General features: G+C 42.2%; 1 protein-coding gene across 5 annotated transcripts; it reads right to left on the reverse strand.

Annotated features, from left to right (window-relative positions):
• Positions 1 to 173: 173 nt before the first annotated feature.
• LOC115572817 (aldehyde dehydrogenase family 3 member A2-like) lies at positions 174 to 12,894 on the reverse strand. 5 transcript variants are annotated; one of them, XM_030403297.1, is made up of 12 exons: positions 12,499 to 12,894; positions 11,749 to 11,910; positions 9,384 to 9,615; positions 6,087 to 6,172; positions 5,763 to 5,971; positions 5,514 to 5,631; positions 5,248 to 5,389; positions 3,960 to 4,126; positions 3,719 to 3,818; positions 3,365 to 3,603; positions 1,062 to 1,106; positions 174 to 619 (listed from the first exon to the last, which is right to left on the reverse strand). In XM_030403297.1, the coding sequence occupies exons 2-11, from the start codon at positions 11,908 to 11,910 to the stop codon at positions 1,092 to 1,094; spliced, it is 1,470 nt and encodes a 489-aa protein (XP_030259157.1). In that variant the 5' UTR covers positions 12,499 to 12,894; the 3' UTR covers positions 174 to 619; positions 1,062 to 1,091. The 5 variants fall into 5 exon arrangements, with proteins under 5 accessions (XP_030259157.1, XP_030259150.1, XP_030259152.1 ...); XM_030403290.1 differs by having other exon boundaries at positions 1,062 to 1,109; XM_030403292.1 differs by lacking the exon at positions 1,062 to 1,106.
• Positions 12,895 to 13,184: the final 290 nt, after the last annotated feature.

A 13,184-nucleotide genomic window follows, 5' to 3' on the forward strand; every position in this document is an offset into this window, starting at 1 on the left:
CAGCCATCACTTCATTTGAACTATCAGGGAGATCTAGTGTCTTAATAACAGCGTTATCAATCATGTCATAAACGACAGTGACCTTGGGAGCTTGTTAATGATATGCTACTGTTAAGATATGTCTTTGTTCAAACTCATCCATCAGTCAAGTGCAGGGAGAAAAACAAATGTCAATGAATTATATTACTGATGTTTAATTGCAGAAAGTCAGGACCACAAAACTGACACAGGCATGATATTCACAGTCTGCATTCCATGTTAGAGATCATTTGTGAGTGCATTGGTATTCATTGTGTAGTTAAATGGATGCCATCACTGCTACAGCGGTGAAATGTTTCGAAGTTCAAAATCTATGAGTAAAATCACTATTTATAAGGTTAAAAATGATCTTGGACAGATTATATTGCTGTAGAATTGATTTAAAACAATTAAAAAACAACATCTATAGCAGCTTTTGGAGTAACAGAAAACACATATTCTTAAATACAAACGTCAGTCAAATATATCTACGTGCATGAGAAATGATATGGGACAGTAAATTAACAGAGTGCTGAATTTCACTGCAGCTCAGGAGTCCACCTGGTCCTGGTTCTGCTGCTCGGCGTCATCGCAGGAATCTCTGCAAGAACCACAACGTACAATTTCAGTGTCAGGACACGGATGCAAACTGTTTGAAATACAGAGATGACAGATAGTTCAACTGTCGTCAGGAGCACAACAAGTGTGGATGTCAACAAAGGTGGTGGGGTAGACCTAAACAAAAGGGACCATTTATCAGGGAAGAGTGAAGCATGCTGGGTAATTAAAGAGAGGGTAGATGAGGGGGCATTGTGTGGTTGGATTTCCTGGACAACGCCACACTTTGTCTGCAGGGAACAAAGCCATTGTTGTGTGAGAGTACGAGCCTGTAGGACTGTGGGTATGTGTGTGTGTGTGTGCGTGTGTGTGTGTGTGTGTGTGTGTGTGCGTGTGTGAGTCGGGGGCTATCTGGGTATCTCTGGAAACAGTATTTATTGTTATTTAACAGTCATCACACAAATACTGCACTGATGAAAACATACCTCTCACTTCAACAGTTTCTCTTTCATTTGTTATGTGGGGCAGAACTGCTGCGTGAAACACAAAGGCTTCCTGTTATTAAAGACAGTATGATCCCTTCAGACAACCTTTACAGTACACACCAGGACTGGTTAATACTTAATAAACACCTCCATCTTAAACCTGAGTGACACAATGGGACATATAGTGTGTCAATTATTAACTTACAGGTTAACAACATCTTGTTATGTAGGACAAGTCATTAGAGACATCTATTGGTTGACAGAAAAGACATGGCTGCAACACTGTTTTTCTTTTTGGACAATGAATCCTAATCCAATTCTCCATCAGTAGGAGGTTGAGGAGATAGTGACAGAGACAATTTTAGACCATTTTTTAGGTGAACTGTAGCTTTAAGGTCTTAGGCAGAGGTCAGAGGTTGATATTTGTTCAGGAATCCTCTGGGTCACACTCGGTTGGATTCCTACAGGATGGGAGTCAGTTTACTATTCATCAGGTGACTGGGACGGGACAGGAAAAATTGTCAACAGGAGAGGACAGGACGTCGATCATTTTAACAATCGGTTAGTTTTCATATAAGGATTTGCAGTTCTTATAAGAATAATGTCTATTTTCTTTTATTTTTAATAACACTTTTAGCTGGTTGCTAGTATGATGCAGCCACATGACCAGTACATGAATTGAGGACTGTGGATGAAAGACAAGAAGGTGCAGAAAAATTACCCCCCAATAATATGGGACAGCCCTCTTTCTTTTGGCACTGCATTCCTTCAACTGTATTATGTATGTATTCCTACGCACAAGTGCTGCTGTGCCTGCCATGAGCTGTATTACACTGCAAATCAGCTGTTTAGGTTGGACTTGTAAAGGTTGAGCGAGGTCAAGGCTGTCGGTGCTACTTGCTGCTTCTCCAGACGAGGAGAGCCGACATCATCTACTGCAGATAATATACTGACTATGGAACAAGTACCTCATGCAACCACACTTCAAAAGACCTCAACTATCACTTTAAGCATTCATATCTGCTTCTTGAACACGTCAAACAGGATCTGATCACTCGTGTCATATCAGTGTGGGATAAATCTCTCCAGTTCCTCCAGTTATTTAGTAACTGGACCTAGAGTTAGGTATCTAGTTTCAAATCCAAGTATGTTGATAGCAGATTCTGGTCTACAGAATTTCACCTTCTCTAAAAGTCAGCAGCTACAAAATCTTCATTCAGCTTTGTTTTGATCATACAGGCCATAACATGCCAGGTATAATGATATGCCCAGTGTGGTCTGAGGGGCGACTGTCAAATATGACACATAAAATTCCTCTCCTGTTGTCTCTCATTAAAATCAGCAGTTCAGCTGATCTGTACTTTGAACAGGATTATGTTCTTGATGATCTCAGTCAATGATTGTAAGACACAACAGTTCAATTTCACACATCTGCCCAAAAATTCATTCAAATCAAATCAGGCAGTGCAGCGAAAATTCATTTTAATGAGGGCTGTCCATTTTAGCTGCAATGGTGCTGGATTCAGGGGTTCCTGGAAAAAAACTGAAGAGGCCAAGCAAGTTTAGGACTGTTCAGAGACTGTGACTGAAGATGGAGATGGACAACTTGGTTCTGAAGAAACGCAGCACTGGATGTATCACCTGGCAGTGCTTTGGATTCTGCAAGGAAACACGGTTATCTGCAAAATGTGCCACCAAACCATTGCCAAAAAACTACCACATGAAATGCCATCCACTACTAACTGTGCCTCAAAGTCTGCATGTCCACTTCTCCACCCACAACAAAGAAAAGCTCAATGGAACCAGCCCCAAAGCACATTATTGTGGCTTTTTTCCTGATGATCATGTGTGATCGATGTGCATCACCACAGACAACAGGACTAATATAATAAAAGCTGTGTGCCTGAATGAGCAGACAAGACTGTAGTGTTTTGGCTGTCATCTGCACCTTGTGACTTATGAGTATTTGTGTAGGTTTGCCTCCCCCTAATAATCATTTTTATTATCAACAATGGTAAATATAACTAAGATAGCATTTCATTATTTGTCACGGGCAATTAAAAACTGTATTAGTATTTCATGATTTGAGAATGAAGCGACAGTAGGAAGGCCTATCATACCATTATTTACTTTCATTTGTTTAAAGCTTCCGTATGAGTGCAGCAGCCTGGTTCAAAATAAAAAGTTTATATTTAACTTGATTCTAGGATACTACAGACCTGTAAAATACACAACATCACTGATATCAAAACAAAACCTTTTAGTCCCAATTTAGACTGAAATGGTATATTTAGTTCCTTTACCTGCACCACAAATGCTGCCAAACCAGCAAACATGGTCAGCAGTGCCATGCGCCGCAGCCTGCTCACATCGACCTGCTTTAGCAGAAAGAATCGAGCCCAGCCCAGCTTTTTGGCTGTATGAGGAGGGTATCGCATGCTGTTGACTCCCTCCATCTTCAGCTGCTTGATGAGACAGCTGCGCAGGTGACTGAGCTGGTTGAAGCTGTGCCGGCCATGGTAACAGCCCATCCCACTGTTACCTGAGCAAGAGGGGGGAGGAGATGTCAGCTACACATGTATTACATAAATCTTTTAATCCTCCAATAAAAAGGATGCTAAATAACTGCAGTTTGGTTTTAGTGTTAACACACTCACCAACTCCTCCAAAGGGCAGAGCACTAACGGTGAAGTGGACCAGACAGTCGTTAGCCAGGAGAGCTCCACTGGAAGTCTCAGCTATCACCCTTTTGATCAGCTGGCAGTCAGACAAGAAAACTTTATCACACAATCATACAAAGCACTGTGGTTACAATCTCACCAGCTTCATAGCCACAACATCAATTCAATGTTAAACAGAATAATTGGAAACAAACACGTCTGCTGTTGATTTGCTTACCTTGTTGTCATGGGAAAAGACGTATACAACCAGAGGTTTTTCTCTCTCATTAATAAACTGAATGGCCTCATCGACACCGCTCACTGTGATGATGGGCAGCAGGGGCCCAAAGATCTCCTCCTTCATCACTCTGGATTCTCTCGTCACATCCTTCAGCACAGTGGGGGCTAGCAGGAGACAGGAAGGTCTGTTGTCATCCATACTGCTTTATAGACAGTGTAAATCAAGATACAGGTAGCAAAGTGTTATATGGTTTCAGTTGTGAGTATCCTGGCAAGAAATAAAATGTTTGTGTACTTATACAATGCAATTGACACTTATTTGGTATACAGATGAGAGGGGATTTACAGAAAGAATGAAATCAAATGTCATATTTCTTTATGGTCTTGCAAATCTTACCAAGGTTATTTTTTTTTACCTATAACTGGATTAAATTTCTCTAACCAACAATCATCAATCCATACGACAAGATGGCCTCTATAACAAGGGGTTTAGTGTGGGCCAATGATCAGTCCGTTATTTGGAAATTTATACTGTATTATGAGCCATTTATCTGTATCTATGAAGTAATTATCAGTTATCTTCTTAGTATCTGCCATGAATTATCAGTTTCCATATCAGCTGAAAAAGATCCATATACTGCATCTCTAGCTATGACCACCTGCCGTCATCCAGGAAGAAACAGGCTACACCATTTTTCAGAGCTATCTTTCAAAGCTACAGGTAATGATACTCAAAACGTGGTTTGTGGAGTCTGAAGCATCACGTCATTCAGCACAGCAACTTTTCAAGAGGTCAATCATACATCTATGACATACTGTATGAAGTACAGTAATTTGTTTCATCTCTTGAACTGATCACTACCTCATAGGCATAAGTGACATTGAAAGATTTATATCACAATATTGCCCAGCCCAAATATCGTGATCCTCCCTTTGCAGCAACACGTACCACACACCTTTAAATGACAAAGTAATAGTAAATAGGAACTTTTAAATTAGATATATAGCAAGTGTGGTGTAGCTAGTCTATCACTGGTGCCCTCCTCTAAACTCTTGAGGGCCAGCAAGGTGAAATTTAACACTGTAATAAACTGAAATATAGCCAGAGCAGTTCCTGTCTGGTGAAACAGCGCACAGCTGTTCGACATCGTTAAAATTTTTGCTTATGACAGCGGATGGCGTGATATTAAATAATATCTATACAATTTATTTCAACTTAAGGTGCTTGCCAATACTGCAGCTTAAAATACAGTGTAAATGCTTTTTAGTTCTAACACACCACGTACCTATGTAGCACTGGGATTCATCGCTGTCTCCACCAACAGCAACCGTGCTCCCCTCCATGAGAGCCATGACCCTCTTAAAGTGCCGCTGGTTAATAATGCGTCCATAGTCCTCAAAGGTTTTTGGATTGTCTGTGTAAAACTCCTTCAATGTGTGAAATAAAAGATAAATGATGTTCAAATTGCTTGTAATCTCAGAATTAAATACAATTTATCGATGATTAAAAAGTATGCTATGCTGGATTAACAAATCTTAATTTAAGACCAACCTTGACGTTCTTATTGATCTCTTCTACTACTCGGCTCTGGATGGATGGTTCACACAGGATATAATCTGGAGCGATGCATGTCTGACCACAGTTGACAAACTTGCCCCATGTGATGCGACTGTATTGGACAAAAAAGGCAAAGCATCAAACCATGAAGATACACCATTATGCTGTATCAGCACAGTAAAAGCCACTTTTTGCTTTGCATTTTTGGTAGTTATTTGAAGCTTCTGTGGAATTCAGACTGACCGACATGCTATAGTAATGTCACAGTCCTTGTCGATGTAGCAGGGGCTCTTCCCTCCCAGCTCCAGGGTCACTGGGGTGAGATGGCGAGCTGCTGCCTCCATCACCAGTTTACCCACTGTGCTGTTTCCTGTGTAGAAAATGTGGTCAAATCTCTGCCTCAGCAGCTCCTGGGTCTCCGGCACTCCACCTGTCACCACTGGATACAGATCCTACAGAGAGTAAATGTAGTCGTTAACATGTCCAGTACATTCTCAGTAAATGTAGATAATGATCAAAACTGTGTTTAGTGTTATGGTATCATTTCAAACAAAGCAAGAAGCTCACTTTGTCCAGATACTGAGGGAGGAGTTCCTCCATGACCTTGGCGGAGTGAGAACTGACTTCAGATGGCTTTATTATTGCTGCATTGCCTGAAAATGTTAGAATAGACACCATTTACGTATTAGAAAGTGAAGAAAAAAAGAAAGAAGGAACCAAAGAAGGAAAAAAAATCCAAAACATAAATACTTTCATGCTGTTCAATCTGTTGCATAGACGGTTCTCAGTCATCTAGGTCATGGTAAATCTAGGTGATGTATGGGAGGCAACTGGACGTGTTACAGTTTCCTGAAGACGTATCACCTCTCATCCAAGAGTCTTCTTCAGTTCTAACTAACTGGAGGGGAGTTGCAGGTTTTTAAACTCTGTGTGTCCTTACAGAGTCGTAAAGTACACGTGTGAGCTCTGAGTTTCAGAGTCATTAGGGCCACTTGTGAGTCACTAGCCCTTTTTAGATTCCCACATTTGCTCCAAGATAAGGACGGCAATTTGCCGGCCTGTCTTTCTAAAACGGAGGCGTAATATTCCTCCTTTTTCAAAAGCCGCCTCTGAAGTAGGCGTAAACATGTGACGTGATGTGAAGCTTGAAGTTGGGCTGTGAACAGTGACAACGAATTTGACTTCAAAATAAGAGCTTTACATTGCACCCCATTGGAGTTTAGAACTGGGTTCTTAGCGGGGGCTTTTAATTTGAAAGTAGCGACCGGTCTTAGCTTGCTGCTACATCAACAAGCTAACACAACCAAACAGCTACAGAGACTGAGGAGACGCTAGCATCTCCTGGATCTCAGCGGCTGTCCAGTTGCTCATCTTAATGTCCGCAGATGAAGTGATGGACTGACTGCTGTGATCAGCTGTTTCCTGGTTTTAAAACTCCCCGGCTGTGGGTCGCACAACAGTGCAGGTCATTGACACCTCAGCCCATCTCACGCAGAGGCCGACGCCTCGGTTTTAGGCGAGGTGGAAATAAGTGTACCCTCCGAAGCGGAAAAGACAGAGACCCCCAATTTGCCGGCCTCTGTCTAAAACCGCGGACCGAGCCGCCAAAAGGACGGGCAAATTGGCGGCTTGGTGCCCTGTCTAAAAACGGCTACTGACCCAACCGGCCTTCTTGTAGGTTGCTAGAGCTAGATGAGCCCAGGTGTGAATGGCTGTTAAGCTGTCTGTGGAGAGAACTCAGTACTGCATTGTAGGTGGGTTATAAGTGATGTCTATTCATATCTGTTAAATTCAGTCATTATTATGTTGACCCTTGAATGAACTTTGTTTCTGGCGTACCCCTCTCTGCCTGAATCTAACTTAGCTAACAACAAATTTGAAGGAATTTTGTGAGAGACAGTATCAAAGTGCCGGTCTCTAGAGCCCTTTAAAGACATGGAATATGATAATCTATCATTATTCCATAATAAGCTTCATCAGCTGATGGTTTCTTATGCGCTTGACATTTAAGTTCATTATGGCTTCATTCAGACATCACAATGCCTGTGCACAAGGTGTGCAGGACGTTGTGATGAATCAGCTGCTCTGATGAGATTAAACATAATGATGCCAGGGAGTAAGAGTTTTTGCACCAGTGATGGATTATTAAAACTTACTTTGCTGATGAAGCCTTAACTAATAACACTGTGGGCACAAGGGATGCTCACCCCCATGTCTTTACACAGTGAATACTTCCAAAAACATTTTAATGGAGTTTATAAAAGTTAATCCTGCTGCCTGTTTTATAATAGAAATAGAAATTAGAGGTCGACTGATTAATCGTTTTGGCCGATTAATCCGCGCCGATAGGACATTTAACAAACTATCGGAATCGGCGGAACTTGGCTCTGATAGTTGCCGATGGCTGCAGTTTTTTTCCACAGCGCCATCAACTGCTTCTTCCCTGCTCTGCTCGCTGTCTCTCTGATCACTGGGGGGGCGGGGCTGCTCTTCTCACACACACACACACACACACACACACACACACACACACACACACACACACACACACACACACACACACACACACACACACACACACACACACACACACACGGGAGAGAGAGAGACGGGGCGTGTGCAGCGGCAGCAGAGAGAGGAGAGAAGTGACCCAGGTGGAGACGGCGACATGCGTTATTGTAAGTGCAATAAAACCTTCACTAGTTGAAAGTCAACAAACATAACCTCCTTGGCGGAGGCAATAAGTACCAGTTGTTCAACAAGCATAAACGTGCATCATATTTCAGCATAAACAGCAACATTTCCACCGGCACGTTTTACACGACCACAGTGCTTGTAAAGCTAACAATTAACAGCTTGTTAAGAACACGCTAAAATGAAAGCTGTCTGTGTGTAGTCTGTTCATCTTAGTTTGCCATGAATCGTAAAATTTGGCAATTTTGTGTAAACTTTAGCTGCTGACTGAGACAAACCAGCCCCCCCTCGATTTGTTTCCAGATATTACGGAGTTTATATAGTGACTTTGCTGTTGTAAACTTTACTGCTGCTGCAGTGGAAACAATATGTAGTTATATTTGAAATATAAATGAATTCCTGTAAAAAAAAGATAATTAAAAAACAAACCATTCTTTAGTCGTGATAAAGAACAGGACTGTTAAGAGTATGGATAAGATGTAGATAAAATCCTAACATACCATCCCTAGCTGGTTAGTGGTTACAGCCTGACTATGGGAGGATGAGAAAATCACAGTTCAAATCCCTTCACTATACGCCTTGTTTAACCAGTGTTATTTTGTGATTATTATTTTTTAGGGCACACAGTGCCATCACTCACAGGATGTGAAGGATCACTTAATTCCCCCCCCCCCATATTAAAGTGCAACTTAAATCATCCATGTAGATTTTAATAGATATTGAACATTCAAGTTTAAATTAGATATATTATCATATAATATTAATTATATATTAATCACATATGATAACATATAGTTAACAGCGAGTGAGTGATATCGGCCGATTAATCGGCTATCGGCTTATTCCTGCTCCAAACTATCGTTATTATATCGGCCTTTAAAAATCCACTGTCGGTCGATCTCTAACAGAAATATTACAGATCTGACTTAGATATGTCTGAAAGGAACGTAGAATCATTCCTGCTGCTGTGGGATTGCATTACACAGTATTGTAAAAGGTGTTGCTGTTACCTTGTGCCCATCCTCCATACAGTACATGTACATATGCAAGTAAGATAAAGAGCTCTCTGATACAGTCTATGAAAAGGTGAACATTATGTTCAGAATATGCTTCACAAAGGCAGAATTTGCAATGATATTGGTAAAAGTACATATGGGTGTGTATGTGTACCTGCAGCAATAGCTCCGACCAGCGGCTGGAGGGTGACAGCCCAGGGGTAGTTCCAGGCCCCGATGATGAGGACCACCCCCAGTGGCTCTGGCTGCACATAAACCTCATCCGATATGGTGAGGAGGTTCTTCTCTACCGGTCGAGGAGCCGCCCACTCTGCCAGCTTTTCTACAGCCAGCTTAATATCTCCCTCCAGTCCCAGTGTCTCAAACAGCTCAGTCCCATGTTCACTCTGAAAGCACAAGGGGGGGCAAAATCTAGCGCTCATCAACTGTGGGTTTGATTATTCATTCGCTGGTTCATTCATGTATATTATGCTGTTCAGCAGATCAAGATTCTGTCTCAAAGTCTAATCAGCATCTGCAGTCCCTGTCCATGGATAGTTTATCACCAGAGTGCAGAGGAAACAGTGTTGGATAGCATTTAGTTCATCTACTCTTGTTTTCTCCTTTACTGTACTGTATTGATCCTCTTGTCAAACTTGAATGTTCTTCTTAGAAACCTTTGGGCAAACCAACCAAACCATGGAAACAGCGCTCCCTGATAGCAGTGGCCCCCTCAGCATGACAATGCACTCTGACACATTACATGAACTACTCAGGAATGGCCTGAGGAATGTGATGAAAAGAACAAAGTGTCAAACTGGCATCATGTTAATGAGGCTTCTCAGTCATCAAGGTCATGGTAAACTAACCTGAAGGTAACTAACCTGAAGGGAGTTGGCTGGCTTTTAAACTCTGTGTGGGAGTGTTCTTACAGGGGTAAAGGAATCCATCTATGTGAAACTGGAACGACCGTCTTTGAACAGAGGAGATGGCGTAAGACATTACCTGTCACCCACTTACAATGCTGTACTGAGCTCTAACCCCAGACAGCTTAACAACCATACACACCTGGGCCCAGCTAGCCTTAAAAACCCACATGAAAGCCGGTCTGACCAATGACCAACACATGTCCTTAACAACTCTGTAAGGACACTGCAGCCAACTCCCCTCCAGTTAGTTAGAATGAAGAAGCCTCTTGGATGAGAGATGAATCGTCTTCATAAAACTGAAACATGTCCAGTTTCCAACAATACTGCACCTAGACAAACTGGCCTCCAAACTCCCCAGGTCCCAATGCGATTGGACATCCATGGGATGCGTTTGAGCAAGTCTGATCCATGGAGGCCCCCCTGGCAATGCACAGGACTCAAAGGATTTGGCACCAAAACTCTGTTGCCAGTCACCACATGACACCTTCAAAGCTGTTGTTTCCTTGCCTTGACCAGTCAGAGCCAAGTCCACTCATAGGCGAGTCTCGATAACGAAATTACACATACTATGTGGAATGATGGCTCCTCGATGGTCTGCCCCTGTTTGCCAGGCCATAGCATGGCCAGATGTCTGACGAGAGGCAATCGAATAAACCAGAACTGGCCCAAATCTGTTCCACAGTTCATTCTGATCTGGTGGGTTAGATCTGCCCAGACCTGGGCCAGTTTTGGTTTATTAGGTTCACTCTGTGCTGACATGTGGCCATGCTATGGCTCAGTTCTGGCTAACAGGAGAGGACTGCCCAAGTACCATCATTCCATGTGATATGTGGGACAAGTACATGTAGCTGGAGTGAGCCAGATCTGGGCCGCTAAAAAACTGCTATCTGGCATTTAATGGGTTAAAGTTGTGGCTGAGTTGTGTAATAATGACAACTTTTCCAGGTCCCAGCAAAAGGTTGTCAGTGATGGTCATGGTATACACGAATTTGGATTTGAAACATTTTCGGTCTTAAATAATACAAATGTTTGTACATGTTGCTTTAAATCAGGTACGCTCAGGTACATTACTGTACTGTACTAAAAATAACTTTAAAGCAATTTCCTTAAAGGGTTTCGTCGTCCACAAAACACTGGCTGTGTTATAACAAGTGTAGTCCAGCTCAACCATTTTGCTCTGCTGAGAAGGAAGGTGGCCAAATATGCATTTGCCTGTAGCCATTTTGCTCATTTAAAAGTGTACTCCTTGAAGGCCTCGAGCAATATGGCAGTGTGTCAAACATCAGCAGTAAACCAGATGAGCCACTTTAGAAACAAATAAAACACTGACTAAAAGTCCAGAGCAGCACAATAGCATATTTGATTGTGCTGTTGGCTACAAACTTTCATTTGATTTTTAATCCAATTGCTATTTGGGGTTTGCGTTGATAGCCGTTTTTTCTAATGAGTTTAACAGGCACCACTGTTGCTCAGGCACACTGACAATAATCCAGGGCAGTGAATGTTGGGAAATTAATGCCTGTCATGTGACCTGAACAGTCCCCAGTCTCCACAAGGAACACGTACAGTCTCCTGATCCTCACAACATATCAACGTGAAGGACTGACCTACCTTTCCCAGGTCCTTTTTGACAGCTTCTGCTATGTCCCTGCGTCTGTCTGAGATGAAGCGCAGCAGGCTCTTCAGCTGGTGGATCCTGAACTCCAGAGGTTTGGTTCTCCCTGTCTGGAAGGACTTCCTGGCCCGCTGTACGACCAGCTGTTCCCGAGACATCTTAAATAAAAAAAAATACACATCAAGTACAAGGGCCAAATGTTACACAGCTCATTGAGCTAACCAAAGTCAATTCTATCCAAAGTTACTGAATGCTCCAGCTAGAGCTAACGGTGTGCCAGCGTGAAGGACACAGAATTCAAGAGCATGAGACAGAGCTGCGGACATTTACACACATCGCTCAAATCAGTGCAACAAACAAACATTTCTTGGATCACTGACGAAACACTGTGAGGCGGCAGCTGCATACTATGTTGCAGCGTTGCATAACGATGAAGTTCTTCTGAGTAACCCTAACCCCTAACCCTGTCTTTTAACAACAGCGACAATAACAATGATAAAACTGGTTGTAATCGACTCACAGCAAGTTAGCACCAGGGCGTGTTGATAACAGAGTCTGTGTAGCGCGGCAGTCTTTGGCAGAACACATTCACCCTGAAAGCATAGCAACTGCTGGCTAACAACACTGCAAACTCTCGTTAAATAGCTAGCTATAGCAAATACACGAACAAATGTAGCATACGCTATTGATAGCTATCTACGCGATACATGGGGACCAGCTTCGCCATCAAATGAATAAAGTTTTACCTTTAGAGCCACTCGTCCGCTTTACCAGTTTTACTGCCTGTAGGCGTTTGTAGTTAACTAGTTACAAAGTTATAACGTCGTGTAGCTAGCTAGCCGCTGGATAAACGGCGTCAGCCATTGGTCTGTAGGCGTGTCCATCAGGGAAATAACCAATCAGCTGTAACAACAGTTGGAGCGCCGCAGGCTGCAGATACAGGACTCAGATCATCTCAGTCCCGATCACATTCACTGCACCTTACACCTAACTGACAACATCTCAACTCCTTTGACACTTTGCCATCTATCTCTTTGTCAATCATTAAATGATTCACATCTAGAAAATGCGAGTCTCATGTGAATAGGCAAGTGTAATATGGACATATTTTGGCATAAAGAAAATATCGTTGCCTCCATTAAGTCAGAAAAGTGACGATACATTTTAAAGGGACACAGTGTAGTTTTGGAAGAAGAAGAGAAAAAAAAAATTCAAACAGTTTTTTTCTCAAAATTTATGAGGTAATTATACAAACTCAGAAATTTGTATTTTGCCCTTAGTGAATAGAGTAGCTGTTCCCACAGCAACATAAAGTCCCAAAACAGTGTTTGAAGCAAGAATGTGGCAGGGTCCGCCACATAGAGACAAAGTAAACCAGTATGAAATTGTGTTGTCCTTCAAAGTCAGTTTGTTTATTCAGTTTATTCAGTCA

This window comes from Sparus aurata, chromosome 2 (genome assembly GCF_900880675.1).
Source record: "Sparus aurata chromosome 2, fSpaAur1.1, whole genome shotgun sequence".
NCBI classification, from domain to species: Eukaryota; Metazoa; Chordata; class Actinopteri; order Spariformes; family Sparidae; genus Sparus; species Sparus aurata.